Source organism: Chlamydotis macqueenii, chromosome 6, assembly GCF_036417535.1.
Source record: "Chlamydotis macqueenii isolate bChlMac1 chromosome 6, bChlMac1.mat, whole genome shotgun sequence".
NCBI lineage: Eukaryota > Metazoa > Chordata > Aves > Otidiformes > Otididae > Chlamydotis > Chlamydotis macqueenii.
The window spans coordinates 2,111,162-2,128,238 of NC_141561.1; the positions used below are offsets into that span (position 1 = coordinate 2,111,162).

The following is a 17,077-nucleotide window of genomic DNA, read 5'->3' on the forward strand; positions in this document are numbered from 1 at the left end:
ATCGGTTGTTCTTATCTAAGTAAGGTTCCATTATTCAGCCGTAATTTCAATACACTTTCTGTTTAAATGCTGGTTCATTAATGTAATAGTTAAGTAATAAAATAAATACTAAATATAGTAAATATAATAAATTCAATTAACAATGACTAGCCTTACTAATTAGAGCTCTTGAATTTCTCTCTTCAGATTAAGTACAAATCTAAAGCAGAAAAAATGAAGAATAACTACACTGTGGTCACGGACACTCCTGTCTATGTCCAGAATGTCCTCAGTGGCTTGAATTTAAGTGAAGTAAGTGTTTGTATCACCTTTCACCCCCAATATTGCATATGCCATTACCTCACAAGTTCTAGAAATGTGACTTTTAATATTTTTTTAATAATTTCTTTTTAATAATTTAGTCATTGCTGTTTATATAGAACTCATTGCCTAATGCCTTTATTAAGATATTACAACATAATCACTAATGTCGTTAATTGCCTGAATCCAAAATACTTTTATCCATTTTTTTTAGGAGAAATTCTCCTACGTATGCAAACAATATGTACTGTGATAGAATATCACAATTACGACTCTCCTCTAATTCCTTTTTCTTTTTCTCAGGCTGTCTATCGTGGTGAATATATGCACAATGTTAAAGGCAAAGTGATTCCTACTGACAAAACAGTAGATCTGGAGCGAGCGTATCATGCGAACAAAATACAGAGTGAAGTAAGTATAAAACTTCTGGGTTCACAGGGCTTCTGATATTCAAAAAGCAAATTCTTTAAAAGTTAATGTCTGTCTGTAGCTTTTCAGATAAAGAAGCTAAGCTTCACTGCTCTAAAATGAAAGTGGGAAAATGTCTTCATTTAAGCTACAAGTATGCATTCTAATGCAGACATGGGGGAGGTCTTTCGCGAGTTACGATTAAGAGATTTCCTATGCAGCTAATGAATGCTCTCAAATATTACACACAGTTGTCACAAACTCTCTCTTTCTCCCTTCTCTTGCAGAATTTGTATCGCTGGGCTGGTGTGAAAGCTCTACCTACTGGATACAGCCTTCCCGGAGATACCCCCGGCTTTCAGCATGCTAAACATGTCCAGTACATTGGCAGTGATGTAAGTAATGTACTCAGTCTTTTACAACGTGAGTTGCAAGGGAATATTTGATGCCCATCCTGTATGAGGACACAACCCTTTGAGAGAGTTATTTCTTGGATATGAGAGAAATCTGAGAGAAACAAGAGTGGGGATGCCTGAGCCAGGAACTCAGGGTGACCACAACCTCATCATCCAGAGTGAAGTCCCACTGTACCTGAATGGGGCACGCAGAGCAGGGTGCATCAACAATCCCAGACAAGCTGAGGATCCAGGGCCAGGCTCCATCCAGGGGGATCCAGTTAAGAGCTGCAGGAAACAGAGCAGAGATTGGAGACAAGCTACCTACACCATAGGTCCAAGGCAAACCCAGGAGACAGGGCTAGAGACGAGTTACTGATAACATAGGACCAGTGTCCATCCAGGAAATGAGGATGACAACAGGGCTGAAGACAGATGTATTTACAACATAGCTGAGGCAAGGCCTGACATCGTAGGTGTGGCTAGTCAGGGCAATTAAATCTTATTAGCACACTAAAGCTCTAATGTTGATAATGTTTGTGTTAACAGTTTAAATGTTACCAAACCCCATAATTATCTGAAGCAATTACTATGAAAATATAAATTTCTTCAGGCAGATGTGGATACCTTATTAGATGCGAGAGAAATTTAAAATGTTATTAATCTTGGGCAAAAGGTAAAAAGGTAAAAATAATGGTGATGTGTAGGGTACTTAACTCTGACGTAGCTAAATCTCACTTATTTATCTCTAAAAATTTGGCTCTTTATACTGCATAAATTACTGTCAGAACTGCAGTGTAAGTAGAATCACAATAAAATTTAGTTTCTGTTTGGTTTTGTTCCTTTTTTCACTTTATAGCTGAAATATAAAGAAGCCTATGAGCACATGAAAGCTAAAGGCTATACTCTGGGACCTAAAGATGTTGGGTTTGAAAATGTGAAGAAAGTGAATCAAGTAATTAATGAGGTACAGTAAATATATATCTTTGCTTTCCTTTGTTCTTGTAGTGTCCAAAATATGAACAATGGGAGTCCATCAGCTGGGAAGGTTGTAGGCTCCCTGTTCTTTGAGGGTTTTAAGAGCAGTTTAGACAAATATCCACCATGAGTGGCAAGGGATCATTGATCCAGGCTTGGAGTTAGGCTGTATGGCTTTTAAAACCTGTTTTAAGGTTCTTGCTAACTTGAACTTTCTGTAATCCTGTGAAACTGAATTAATTGCAGCCTAATTTTATTAACCAATCTACTGCTACTTGATTAAAGTTGCGTAGAAATTATTGTATCTGTATGACAGGTTTTATATATATATACTCACTTCTTTGATCATTGGCTTTAGTAGGACAAAAATCAAACATACACATTTACATGTTTGTAGGATTAGAGTCTTAGATTCTCCACGTATTAGAGATGCTGCTGTCAAAAACAGTTGTGGAAAATCCTTGCCTGGTTAGAAAATAGTGTATTTGCTCCCTTTTCTCTGGTAGTTATGCAATACCTAGTGAAAATATTACCCTTAAAAGAGAAGTACTTCCAGTCTGCCAAACTTCTTGCCATTTTAAGTTTTTAACCTTTAGAATGCTGTCTCCTTTGATACAGAGGCTGTATCGGGCAACATACCACAAGAACAAGGACAAGATTCATACCACTCCAGACACACCAGAAATCCGTCAAGTGAGAGCAACACAGGAAGCTGTCAGTGATGTATGTGTCTTTCTAACATTAAAAAATAGAAGAGATTTAGAGTCTTCGTCCTGAACAAACATGTGACATGCTTTTTTTTTTTTTTTTAATTTTTTTTTTTTTTTCTTCTCCTTTATCTTTTAGCTGATCTACAAGTCGGATTTCTTTAAGATGCAGGGACACTTGATTTCCTTGCCATACACTCCTCAGGTGCTGCACTGCCGCTACGTTGGGGACATCACAAGTGACGTAAGCAACTTCTGTTAAGATACCTGGTATTTGAATACAAAGGGCCTAATACTTTTATACTGAAAGTAGACTTTGGCTTCTATCATTTACATTCTGTTCTATAAAGATAAATGCTTTGTAACTGTGTTTAGGGACGTGATAATGAAATAATCCCAGAAGTTAACTTTTGATTTTTGTTTTTCTAATTGCCTCATAGAATAAGTACAAGGAGGATCTGAAGTGGTTGAAGGGCTTGGGTTGCTTCCTGTATGATACTCCTGATATGGTCCGTGCTCGTCAGCTGCGTAAGCTTTGGGTAAGAGTTTTCTTCTGGGAACCACATATAACAACGATTGATTTATTTACATGCAGGCTATGTACTTCCAGGAAATTAAATAGATGAAAATGAGTGAAGTTTTAACACCTAATTTCTTGCCGTGCAGCTAGTTAGTTATTTCAAAATACTGTTAAGTTACTCTGTAAAATTTTCTTTACAACCAAAGAGCTTCCTAAGTGATACTGCTTTTCTTCTTCAGTCTAATTATATATACACTGATACAGCAAAGAAGATGTGGCCTAAATACAATGTGGTATTGGATACTCCTGGATACAGAGCGGTTCAAGAACTAAAAACCCATTTGAGTGAAGTAAGTTCTATATTATTTTTGCACATCTTTGTTAATTGTAATTAAGCTCAGACCCTCTCACTGTTTTTTTTTTTCTGAAATATGAGATCTTATAATTGCAAAGCTGAGATTCTTCAGCTGCTAAATGAACGTATGTATCAGAAGAAATAATTAATGGACCTGTCTCTTTCCAGCTGGTTTACAGAGCTGCAGGCAAGGAGCTGAAGACAAAATACACTTCCATCCTTGATACGCCTGACTTCCTAAGAGCCAAGCAAGGGCAAAAAATACAGAGCCAGGTGAAAAATTTGTACTGATAAAAAAAAAACACTTGGGAAATCCCTCTTAATATACTCTTAAAGTACTGCAAAATCTTTTTAGGCCATTTCAAATCAAGGTAGAATTCCTAGAGAGGACCTTTAAAATGACTATTGCTCATTTTTAAGTTACTGTGAATTTTCATGTTGACCATGTTGCTATAATGATATGTTTGGCTTTGTCCATCTGAAATAGTGCACTGAACCCTGGTACAGTTCTGTTCAAATACTCTGAAGCTCTGACTTCATCAGAGGAATAAATATTTTTATCCATCTACCTTTTATTCATTATAACTTCTTTATTCATATAGCAGTTCATTATCTGAGTAATTAGCTACAAATTTTGTGGAATTTTTAAACTTGCAGAACAAAATGAAGACACTCACCAGGAAAAAACAGCCTTTATGGATGCATTTATCTAAAGCTAAGTTTGGATGTAGGGCAGAGAGGTCATTAATGTCACATTTGGTTTGACTGACTACTTGGTTTGTGAGCACGTTACTGGCAGTTATAAAATATCAAGAGTACTGATAGAGAAAAATGAACTGGGATAGTATGGAAAAGAAAGGGGTGCATTATTTTTTTCCTGGGGTAAATTGTATGGTTATGTATACGTTATAAATTTACAGTCATTTTTGAGAGTGATAAAGTAAGACTTACTTGAAATGTATATTTTTTTAAATTATTTTTTTTTCTTGCTGCAGTACTTGTATGTGGAACTTGCCACAAAAGAGAGGCCCCATCATCACGCTGGTGGTCAGACTCCAGCCTTTACACATGCTAGGCATGTGAAGGATATGGTCAGTGAGGTAAGATACTTTTTTGTTTGGTAGCACTATGCTGAGCTGTTTAGAAGTTTTATTTCTCATTTTAGTGATAGTTTCAAGGCTTAAATCTGTTTACTCTTTATTTAGTTTTCTGTCTCTTATGCTTAAGTTCCACATTTCCTTTATAAGATGTGGTAAAAGAGTACACTTTAAAAATACATTTTAGTATTTTATAAGATACCTGTTTCTAAGTGCTTGTTTGTGGAATCTGAGGTATACTGGCTGCAAGACCGGGAAGACCTAGAAAGAGCTGAACAGCTGAGCTTGTTTCCCAAAGCTTTGACAGAAGCACTTTGCAAGAATTACTTTATGCACATGGTGTAGCACCCCTGGGTGTTAACATAATGTATTCCACATTAGCAAATCTAAAGCTTCTAAGACTGAAGATGTAACTTTTTGCTTTTGCTGTCTCTCTTAGAAAAAGTATAAAACCCAGTATGAGAAGATGAAGGACAAATACACGCCTGTCCCTGACACACCAGTCTTGATCAGAGCCAAGAGAGCATACCTGAATGCCAGTGATGTATGTAGTCCATGAACACTTTCACTGCTACTTTGTCTTGGTTTCTTTATGAAAAGAACAGAAAAGGGATCAATGGGGAACAAGCATACAAAGCATAGAATATCCCAGAGTGGGTCAGTTTGCATTCTACACTAGGTCACCCCATTTGCATGTACATTTCCATTTGATATTTCAGAGATTATTAAGATCTTACTTGATGTCACTGTAATTTTTTTTCATTTATTATAATTCATTTTTGTTTTCCATTGCACTGAAGTGTGGTCTTTCAACAAAGTAAAAATAGATTTAAAGTAATTTTATCAGACATTTTGATGTCAGAATTGTGTGAGAAGTAAACTTGTGTGTCACTGAGAATGAGCTCATTTTTTAGTTTAGAAGTAGATTAGAGAGAACAAATATTGAATCAATATATTCAATATTGAATATTGAATAGCACACAAGGCTATTAAGGCAAAATTTATTTTTTCTTCAAGCGTGGAATAGCGATTTGTGATTTAAGGCAACGGCTAACAGTACTCTGCTCGTTTGTGAGATCTTTGCTATGTATTTCAGATTGCATGTTGTATCCTGAAAGGATGGTGTTTTGTTCTAGAGATTAGTCTTACTGCTCTCTTAGGAATGATTTTTAAATTGTGCAAAGGAGCATCTCTGTACTTTTGCACATCTGAATTTCTCCTCTGAGAAAATCATTCTCCTATAACTGGAATGATCTTCCTGCTTTCTTCTAGATCAGGACATAGAGGAAGGAATAAGTAGGTTTTATGCCGAAAGTGGCAATTTCGCTATTCTAGAGAGTAGTCCTGTGATACATAGACTTTTTTCCTCAGTCTTTAGTCTGAAAGTGAATAGGAAGAAAAGTTGCTTTATATGTACCAACTCCTTTTCTATCTGTAAGTGTCAGCCAAATTGCGGTTTCTCAGGGCTTACATTAGGATGTTGGACACCAGCATATCCCTGGATGTTGTTCCTAAGAGGTAGGAAATTTAACGAAAACATTTCCTGTCAGATAAATATATTCTATGTTATTTTTCTTACCAGTTGCGCTACAAAGAAACATTTGAGACTACAAAGGGCAAATACCACACAGTGAAAGACGCTTTGGATATTGTCTATCATCGAAAGGTCACCGATGATATTAGCAGTGTACGTATTATACAACAGTTTCATTCCTAATTAGTCGTTGCCATTTCATAACGTAGAATATGCCACTTGTACTACTGCTCTATTTAAGTGTGTCAAAATTGGAAAAATATAATCAGCACTATTAATATGAACTTCTTCTCTGGAAGATTGTACACTTGATTGCCTTTGTTACAAAGGTGAATGCAAGTAAATCTCATTTCCACTGCTTTCTTCTAATGTTTCAAAAAAGGGAATGTCTTGCAACTGCATGGTGTTCTGTTCTCAAATTGTTTTACCTCATTCTTCAATTTTCTTTGTAGGTGAAATATAAAGAAAATTATATGAGCCAGTTAGGAATCTGGAGATCGATCCCAGACCGTCCAGAGCATTTCCATCATCGCGCAGTCACAGATGCTATTAGTGACGTGAGTTCAAGTAGTTCCTCCATGTGAGAGGTAGAAAGTTAAAGCAGGTTTCCAAAATAGAAACTAAAACTTATTTCTTGAGAAAGAGAAGACAGTTGAAGTTTTTAAAGTGAATTACACTTTCGCAGATGTGTGAAATGACAGAGCAAGTCAGATGGCTAAAATTGCAGCCTTTTGAAATTAACAGAACAGTCTTAATGAATTTCAGTTGCATTTACTTAGGTGCGTGTGTTAACCCTGTAACAACCTTTATTTGTACATATCTCTACGTACACAGTAACCCCTTAATTGTACAACAATAAATGTTTTTTAATTCACACAGGAGCTCCAATGGCTAATGATAGCTTAGGTATGTGAATAATCTGACTCCGTCAGAAAAGTATGAGTAACTCTATCTTTTTAAAACAACAGAATAATAATGGATGTAGCTCTGTTTGTGACATCTTGTATTGAGGTGCTATTTCAGCATTGATCAGCTACTTGGTGCTGCTTACATGAGAATCCTTTTACTTCTTTTCTAAAGGTTAAATACAAGGAAGACTTATCATGGCTCAGAGGCACTGGCTGTTATGTATGGGATACTCCAAGTTTTGCTCTGGCAGAAAAGAATAAAGTGCTCTACAGTGGCGTATGTAAAACAGTCTTAACACTTGCTAAATTTTTTTTTTTTAAGTTTTATTATATTATGGATAATTTTTTCTCTGGAGAATCCAATTCTAACCTAGACTGATATGAATATCTCATGGTAGAACTTAACATATAGCATCTAAAATTTCAGTTCTTACTATAAAAGAAAATAGAGACAAAACGATCTGTTATTTATCCCTGCTGTTCCCTGCAAAGATATCAGCTCCATAATGTCTTTTCTAGTGAACCCAAGTCTAGCTTTAAAGTTACAAAGGTCTGAAATCTCCATTGCTTGATATGGTAGTTCCATCCTGCAAACTACTACTGCTATTTTGTTTGTAGATCGGTTAAATACAGATGTGCAATAATTCTACCATGGTTTTCCGGCACATTTTTTCTAAAATCATGTTTTCATTGCCTTACTCTTCTTTGGGTTAATGTTGGAATGGTTTTTTTTGTGTGTGTGTGTTTTTTTTTTTTTCTCCAGTGTAAGTACAAGGAGACATTTGAGAAGACTAAGTCTCAGTTTAATTATGTAGCTGACTCCCCAATTAACAAGCATTTTAAATATGCAACTCAGTTGATGGATGGGGTAAGTGTTAAAGATTTCTGTAGAGCCTCATGCTGAAGTAGTAAGTGTTAATACCAAGTTGAAGGTTAATCTTTCTTTTGAAATTGTAAATAAATTAAAATATATTCAGGCTTAAAGATGTCTTAAGGTCAGACTAAAATAATGAAAAACAAGGTTGTTCCTGTTATCTGAGTATTAGGATTAGGGCAGGTTTACAGTACCTAAAAAGTGAAATCCTGACCTCTGCTCCATTACTTTGTCATCGCAAAGAAACTTCCTCTTTGCTGACTGGTAAATAAATGCTAACTTAAATAATACTGCTTGCTTAGTAACACTGATTGTTGATTGTGGAAAAAGTATTGTGAGAGAATCACAATTGCTTTCCTGAAACATTAAAAAAATCTTCATCAGTGTTAGGAAGGTAGTATTATTTCTGAAGTTATCATAAATCTGTTTCATTTCAGATATTTTGCCTTTAATTCTCCCACTCTGCTACTTACTTTTCTTACTTTTCTCCTCTAGTGCTAAAGAAACAATAAATGCAATGTAGTAGCAAAGAGGATTAATGAATGCCCCTGGGTTTAAGATTAAAATCATCAACGGAGTTTCTAGGAGTAATGCAGAGGACAAAGCCCATTGAAAGCACTGTGCTCTAGGTGAATTTTCATCAGCTTAGAGTTGGCATACCTCACCAGACTCTGATGCTTTTCATTAAAGTAGTGTACATTTAGACTATCACATCTTGCGATTTTATTATTTACCACCAGACATCATGTTACATTGCTTATCCGTCAGTAAATGTATTACAGTATTACCTCTTTAGGTAAGAAGATCTCTTTCACAAGAGATACTGTTCCAGTACCATTGCTATAATTTCATACTCAGTTTGATAACTGGTGAACCAGAATTTGTTCTGGAAGATTTTTAGTATTTTCTTATTGTTTGGTAGAGCAAATAAGGAAAAATTTAATATGAAAAACATAAATGAGTAAAACTTTAGCGATTAAATGAACTTGCTTAAATGTCTTCGGTTATGTAATTGATGATTTTTTTGTGATGAGAGATTATAGTTTTTGCTTACAAAATGTCTGATGATAATATAACATTGTATTTTTACCCTTGCATCTCATTGTTTTCCCTTTGTACTCACATCAAGAATCTAGTTCCATACAGAGTTGCTTCTGCAGTTATTTTTCTTGAAGAAAGTAAGTCATAAAATGTCTTATTGAAGAGTGGCAAAGATAGAACATAGGCTTCCTTAAATTGTAGATTAGGCCTTCTGGTGGAAATTTAGAAATGCATATACTATTTCTAAATATTCTCTCTGTGTTTTTTTTTTTTTTAATATATTTTCCTCTTTTGGATATGAACTTCAATGCAAGCCTTTAAATAGTCCATGTAAAGAGGTTTCAATGGTTAGAACTATGATTTCTTTGTGTCTTCACTCTCTTTTAATTTGTTACACTGTATTATGCTATTCTGAGCAGAAATTATATAAAGCTGCCTATGAGAAGCTCAAAGATAGGTACAGCGTTATTGTGGATGATCCTAGGAACCTCCTGGCCAAGTGGGGGACTACCCTGAGCAGTCAGGTACCGTAGGAGCACTACCCGGTGCTGCCAGAAAGTGCCTGGTTCGCTCACAGCTACTCTGTCCGTGTGGAATGTCTCTAGCTGGCAGTATCTTAGGTTTCACCTGTGATGTTGTGATGTTTTAGTTCAATTCATCAGAAAATCTTTGTTTTGCCACCCAAAAAGTATTATTACTTTTTGAGTGAGCTAATCTCTACTGTATGTACTTTCATATTTTGTGCATCAATTGATGTCGGAAATCTAATGCCTCTTGAAGTCATTGGAGAGGTTTTAAAAAATACAATATCATGTATTTATTTTTTATTACCTCTCTTTTTAATGACCTTTACAAACATTATCTTCTTACTCGTTTCTAGACAAAGCAACAGTGACATATTTGGCTCTTGAGTGGCCTCACCTTAATCTATAATTTACTTCTATCTCAGAAAAAATATTTTCACAATTTCCTTAATGGGACAGTATGCAAATTGTTTACTATATACTCTTGACATTTTTAATTCTATAGATATAAGTTGTATGCACATTTGAATGAATACATACAGTACTTTGCCTAAATCTCTCCACTCTCAAAGTGCCTGGGATCTAGAGCTGTGTTGTTGTTTACGGTGTTCACAAGTCTCTCTTGTGCTTCATTGCTGTTTGCATGAACAGAAAAAATATAAATCGTTTGCCAAGATGCTCCTGCAACATGGATGTAATGAAATTCTGAGGCCAGATATGCTGACAGCACTCTACAACACATACTTGTGGAGCCAGGTAATATGAAGAACTGCTGCTGTAGGAGACATTGTGTATACACAAATTAGCTTCCTGGACTTCTAGTATTTTAATGCTTAGGAGTTCTCTGAATTTCTGTGGATATCAGACTCCAGAGTTTTGTTGATGTGCTTAATGCTGGCTGTGATAACATATTTTTGGAAACAGAATGTCTGAACCAATATTTGCTGTAACTTGGACTTCACTCAGCTCAGACTGATCTTTCCTCCATTTTCTCCTTTCGTTATAAGTAATTGTTTTATATCTTCCTCTGTAATATTTCACATACATAAAGAGCAAATTGCCATAAATTTAAGATATTGTATATTAGCTGTTCAGGATATTTTCCTAATCAAATTCTCATTCTGCCAACGTTTCTTGGACTGACCGCTCCTCATAACACAAGTTATGAACACGATTAAGTAATTTGGCTAGCATATTACAACATTTATCTACCACTGTGCCTGAGAACAGTGTCAGATTGTGGCTAGATCCAGAACAGAGTCACGTCTCGCTTCTAAGTGCTCTTAGAGATGGTATAGATGCACAGGTCTGTAGTAAATAATGTTTTCATCAATTTCTTTCTCTACCTACTGCTTTTAAGCAAATCAGTCCTTATGCAGTCACATAATACAGTTTATTTTAAAAAATACTCTCTCCTTTTGCCAGTTCTAATAAGAATCAGAAGGTAGAAAGTGAGTCTGATTCATCTATTTGTTCAGATAGAACAAAGAGCCTAACATATTTATGTTTCTGGTGATGTAATAGAAAGCCTGTAATGACTCTGATATTATTATGGAGAATTTATTTGCCATATTCTACCTTCACTTAATCTGGATTCCAGCATATATATATTGATTGTACTAGCTGGATGAAAATGTGGGTTTTTTAAATAACTGATACATACTTATTTCTGCTCTAAAATCACAGCTGCTAGCAGTAACCTTACTCTTCTCAATGGTAAAAATGATTCCTGATGGGGCCAGATGAAACCGGCATATAACATGTAAATGATAAACTGGAAATGCACAGTAGAGAACAATTACATGAGAGGGAGGGGGATATTCTTCTTTGTTACTATTAGCACAGTGAATAAAATTCTTCAGCAATAAGGTACTGAAAGTCTTCACTAGACATTTTTGTTCAAGTATCTGTGGATTTCTATTATCTCATTGAAAACTCTGTGCAGTTATGTTTGAGTATGCTTGAAGAAAAAAAAAAAAGCACTCTGCCTGACCTGCATGTTCATCTGAGTCGACTTCATGTTACTATTTGTTGCTTGTATATCATATTTTATATTTTGTCTGTCAGAGTCCTGTTTCAAAAGCATGGTTTTATTTTCTGATGCAAGACAAAGCATGAAAGTTCTTTTTTTTAAAAAAATGTATTTTAACCTCTTTGACCTGCCCTCAGGCTGTCTACAATGAATTACCACTCTTGGTGTGTAGTCTGTTCTCACTGAATTATGTGAAAACAGGTTTACAGTCCTGAGTAGGGCAAGATGATCTTTTAGAAAGACATTATCAAGACAAATTCTATCAAAGCCTTTAAAATATCTTGGCATTACGATATATTCAGTGGATATTTTAATCTTCTATTGTGTAAGATATTTTACATTTCACTTTTCTGACAAATATTTGAGAATCTTATGAGTTTTAAGAGACACTGATGTGCCGAAATTGCTTTTTTAGCTCAGTCCTGGAGATTTAGGCTAGAAGCAAAGCTTTTACACTCAATGAAATAAACGCAAAAATAATCACAAATAGACAGGCAGCCTCTTAGGCAAATAAGGGGTTTGCAAAGTTTAGCTTAGTGTGCATGTTCAGCTTTCACTGGCTTTGGGGGAAGGATTTTGCAATTTTATGTATGAATATGAACATATCTTCTAAAGATGTTTTGTCTTGGTTTATGTGGTTAACATACACTCTTTCCCAATTGCCAGGTTGAATATAAAAAGGACTATGAAAAGAAGAAAGACAAGTATACTATGGTTGTGGATACTCCAGAACACTTAAGGACTACAAAAGTCAACAAACTGATTAGTGATGTAAGTGTGCTCCGTCCCTTGCAAGCCTACCTCCTTCTCTGAACTTGGACCCCTGAAGTGCGATAATTGACAACAGGGCATTTCATTATAAAATGTCTCTCATAGTGATGTTTTTCAATTGACACCAAGAATGTCAAGAAATAATATCATCTATAATTTATATCTTCAGATTATTTACAAGTTGGAATATAACAAAGCGAAGCCTAAAGGCTATACTACGATCCATGACACGCCTATGTTACTGCATGTGCGCAAGGTCAAGGACAGAATAAGTGATGTAAGTAAATTACCCTTTTCTCTGGCATCAGAAAGACACATAATTAACTTTTTACTTTGATATGCAATATTTTGAACTCATATGTAACACTGTCACTAAAAAAAAAAGGCTCCTTTTTAGAGTGTACTGGTTTTGTATGCATGTAAAACTCCATAGGTTCTTAATGCTTTTTCAAAAAAAAAAACTACAGAGTGTGAAAGTATTCAGGAAGATTTTTCATGTAGCATTTTTCTGTAGGTCTTAGAACATTTTTGCTGGGGGAGAGCAGCCCTCGGTAGTAATAAAAGCTGTGAGCTGGAACTGGTATTTAATTAAAGCATAGATTTGGGGAGTTTGTTTCTGGGTTTTCTTTATTGGCTAGTGGCTTTTGTGGAGCCTTGAATAAGGTACTTAATGTGTTGCTGTGTTTATTAATCTCTTCTCTGAATAGTGTGAATATGTAAAATAAATATTCTGATGTGAAAGAAATATATGTTTTGATTACGGGGCAATGGCAGGCTAAAAAGAAGAGAGAGAAAGGAAGATGAAGTGGATAGAATAATATCATAGGATTTGGGAGTCCTGGTCCTAATTCCTCCTCCTACACTAGGCTTTCTCTCTGATCTTTGTGGTGTTGTTCCTTAGATATCCATAAATAAAAGGAGGAAACTAGCAGTTCTGCAACTCAATATAGTACTCGGAGAATACGTACCATGAAAGTCATTCAGACACTACGTGGATTTTCTATGTAATGAGTAAATCTAGGAGATAAAAATATCCATGTTATCCAGGTACTAATGTGGATCATTAAGAGACAAAGGTGTTCAAAAGCCATCTGTGAACTGAAGTATATTTTTTTGTTTCCAAACTGAGTGCTGAATTTCAGATTCTGTAACAGAGTTTTCAGAAAGCATTGAGTGTGCCTATTAGAAGATAAGGTTCTTTAAAGCATTTCGGTTAGGTACAAAAAACTAGAAATGGGCAGAATTACTGTTCATGTGTAGATTTTGTTAAATCTTAGACTGTGCTTCATGGTGAGTTATACCTCCTACATTTTCTATTCAAAGAGAGCTGCTGCTGAAGAGGACCCTTCTTTCAGGGAGATGGTTGATACCAAGTGGTATTGATATAATTTCTTTTTCTTCTGTTAAGATTTTATCTTGACAGGAGTAATTTTTTAATATTATGTTTTTCATATTTTGCTGCTTTTCTTGTTGACAGTGATATTATCTTTTTTGTTTGTCTTTCTTTAGCTCAAATACAAAGAATTGTATGAGAGGAGTAAATCTAACTGCAATGTCGTAGCAGATTCTGTTCATATTAAGACTCCAAGGCACGCTTACAAGCTAAACAGCAATGTGAGTTCAGTTTAATTTTATTATGGATAGTATTTGGGACTGGCAATGGGAGACCATGAGAAATTATTTTGAGTTTGTCCTGGTTCTGGCTAGGACAGAATTAACATTCACCTGAGCTGGGAGGAGAAAGGGAGCTGGTGGCCCCTATGGCTGGGGCACCCAGCTGGGATAGGTTACTAATTAACCAGTAGCTGGGGTAAGTTTACCCAAATTAGCCGAAGGGCTGTTCCATCCCATGTGACACCATGCTCAGTATGTAAATTAGGAGGGTTCTGAGGGGAACCTCCTGCTACGTGGGAAGAAACATTGAGATTTCTTGTAAGCCATTGTACTGTGCTTGTTTTCCATCACTGTTTGTTTTCTTCTGTTGTCTTTCTTAAATTATTATATATTTTTTTGGTTTGTTTCATCTCAACCCAAGTGTGTTTGTGCCTTTTGTTTACCAGTTCTCCCTTCTGTCCCACTGGAGGGTGGGGGGAGTGAGACAGGACTTTGTAGTCTGGTCCCAACTGGGGCTAAACTACGACACAGTTCCACTGTAATTTTTTGAGCTTGGACATTACTTCTAATTCTTACTCTGCTTGAATGAAATATATGTTAATTTATTTCATACTTAAGTGCTCACTTTTGCAAGTTGTCCTTGAGGTTCCTTCATGGGAAGCTCTCCTTTGTTTTCTATTGGTGGTGGCCCAACATCCACTTCAATATGAAGGAACTGAAAGCCCTCACCTTCTTCAAAGTCATGACATCTTTTCAGTTGTTCATAGTCCTTTCTCCACCCAGCAGTGGAAAAACTAGAGTAAATGGACTCCCACTGAATTATGCATAGTTCAGGGGAAAGCCCTACTCTGATGCAGACGCACTCTTCTCTCTTTAATTGGTCCAGACTAAAAGAGAATTTGAATCTGTGTGAATGGTATGTGTAAAGTACACAGCTTCAAATTAACTTATTTTTTCTTGTTGTTTCACTATCAACAGCTGGATTATAAGAAGAAATATGAAGCAGCCAAGGCTTGTTGGCACTGGATTGCTGATAGGCCTGACTTTGTTCAAGCAGCCAAGTCATCTCTGCAACAGAGTGATGTGAGAAAATCAGAACAAACCGAATACCCCCTTTCCCCATGTCTCTCTTATTCAGAATAAAAAAAAAGAAGAATTGGGGAAGATTTGAGACTCTCCTCTTATTTTTTTTCTTCCTGCAGTATGAATACAAACTGGACCGCGAATTCCTAAAGGGATGCAAACTCTCTGTCACAGATGATAAAAACACAGTATTGGCTTTAAATAATGCCATCTTGGCGAGTGATGTAAGTACCTGAACGCTGACTTTTATTTTTTTTGTTTTACTGAACTTCACTTACTACATAAACTATTTTATTAGAAATAGATTGGAGTAAGAATGAAGTTTTGAAAAGCTGTTCTCAGGCTTACTTCATTATTTGATTTGGCTTGTTTATTTCATTAACAAACTGGCAAAATCAGAATAAATTTCGTCTTGTAAATGTCACTACCCTACTTCATGGATTAAATAAATATTCAAAGTTAACATTGCCTGAACACCCTAGACTTTTGGTATATCTCTGCATTCCTGTTCTTGGAATTAAAATATCTGGAGAAAACAGGAGTAAAAAAGAGCTGCGGGTATAATCTGTGCGTAACACGAAGTATCTTTGATAATTACTAACAATATATTCAATATATTAATACCATTCCAAGCGAGAGCTATAGGAGTGTATAGACTGGAATGAATTTATCTTGGAAAACACCAAAAAGTGGGATTTTCTGCAGACTTTTGCACTAACAGGCATCCCAACTATAGTAATTTGTTTTAAAATTGCCACGTGACAAGATACACATTACTTAAAATGATATCTTCTCTTTCTGCTAGATAAAATACAAAGAGAAGCACAACAAAGCTCGAGGAACATACCATGTTGTGCCAGACACACCACAGATCCTCCTGGCTAAGAATGTCAGCTCTCTTGTATCTGAGGTAAAACATCTGACAGTTATTATTCACTTTAAGTACAATTTTTTAACGGAGGAGGGGCAGGACTTGCATTGCTACTTTTACCCATTTTTACTCCTTGCTTTCAGAACAAATACAAAGAACACAGCAAGAAGCAGCTTCCGCATGGGTCTTACACAACCCTGCCAGAGACACGGGACACTGCTCATGTGAAAGAGGTGACCAAGAATGTCAGTGAGGTAAGTAATTGGTGTGCTAATAACCATTTATGGTGAGATTATTACCTGCTGCCCATAATTGATTAGACTGTTGTGTGTTTTAGTACACATACAGTGCATTTAGAGTGTCATCATAAATGCCCAAGAATCAGAAAAGATTAATTCCTACCAGAATGAGACCTTAACAAAGAGCTAAACACATTTTATTGGGAAACTGTTGAAATACTCTGGAGAAAAGTGATGGGCTAGAGTGCTAACGAGTGCCCTTAATTCAGATTTTATTTGTCATAGAACACAGTTTAAACACAAATTGTTATCTCCAAATAGCAAGCTTTTGTATTCTAAAGTGCAAATTATGAAATACAAGCTGGGGACCATACATTTTGAGACCAAGGAGACGGCATTTTATCTGTTTTAAGAGTTTCAGTGAGCGTATTGCCAAGTTACAGTAGCATTTACCTCCACATGAAATAAAAAAAATCACACATGGCCCTTTCCTCTCTTAACAGACAAACTATAAAAAGAAGTTTGTGAAGGAAAAAGGCAAGTCTGATTATTCTGTCATGCTGGAGCCTCCCGAAGTGAAACATGCCATGGAAGTTGCTAAAAAACAGAGTACAGTAAGTTTGTGTTGTGTTTTCATAAATTAAGTAGCTTGTGTAAGCAAATTCAGTCAAAGTCAGCTGGCAAAAACAAAAGTTGGTGTACTTCTGGATTTCCTCCCAGCCTCCGTGATCAGGTGTCATTCTGAAAGATAAAGGTGCAAGTATTTACAAAGGTGAAATTGCACTGAAATAAAGAATTTCTTTGAGAATTTTGTTTCTAGTTAGTC

The 17,077-nt window shown here is 35.8% G+C and overlaps 1 protein-coding gene across 1 annotated transcript in view; it reads left to right on the forward strand.

Moving 5' to 3' along the window:
* The window catches only part of NEB (nebulin), a 124,121-nt gene that overhangs the window by 79,362 nt on the left and 27,682 nt on the right, over window positions 1-17,077 (forward strand). The window contains exons 103-126 of the mRNA XM_086750430.1: window positions 187-291; window positions 604-711; window positions 996-1,103; window positions 1,963-2,070; window positions 2,700-2,804; window positions 2,928-3,032; window positions 3,229-3,327; window positions 3,548-3,658; window positions 3,832-3,936; window positions 4,659-4,763; window positions 5,200-5,304; window positions 6,343-6,447; window positions 6,747-6,851; window positions 7,375-7,479; window positions 7,966-8,070; window positions 9,537-9,641; window positions 12,340-12,444; window positions 12,614-12,721; window positions 13,954-14,058; window positions 15,037-15,141; window positions 15,261-15,365; window positions 15,947-16,051; window positions 16,156-16,266; window positions 16,755-16,865. Coding sequence (XP_086606556.1) covers window positions 187-291; window positions 604-711; window positions 996-1,103; window positions 1,963-2,070; window positions 2,700-2,804; window positions 2,928-3,032; window positions 3,229-3,327; window positions 3,548-3,658; window positions 3,832-3,936; window positions 4,659-4,763; window positions 5,200-5,304; window positions 6,343-6,447; window positions 6,747-6,851; window positions 7,375-7,479; window positions 7,966-8,070; window positions 9,537-9,641; window positions 12,340-12,444; window positions 12,614-12,721; window positions 13,954-14,058; window positions 15,037-15,141; window positions 15,261-15,365; window positions 15,947-16,051; window positions 16,156-16,266; window positions 16,755-16,865 — 2,544 coding nt within the window. The remainder of the gene's footprint in view (window positions 1-186; window positions 292-603; window positions 712-995; window positions 1,104-1,962; window positions 2,071-2,699; window positions 2,805-2,927; window positions 3,033-3,228; window positions 3,328-3,547; window positions 3,659-3,831; window positions 3,937-4,658; window positions 4,764-5,199; window positions 5,305-6,342; window positions 6,448-6,746; window positions 6,852-7,374; window positions 7,480-7,965; window positions 8,071-9,536; window positions 9,642-12,339; window positions 12,445-12,613; window positions 12,722-13,953; window positions 14,059-15,036; window positions 15,142-15,260; window positions 15,366-15,946; window positions 16,052-16,155; window positions 16,267-16,754; window positions 16,866-17,077) is intronic.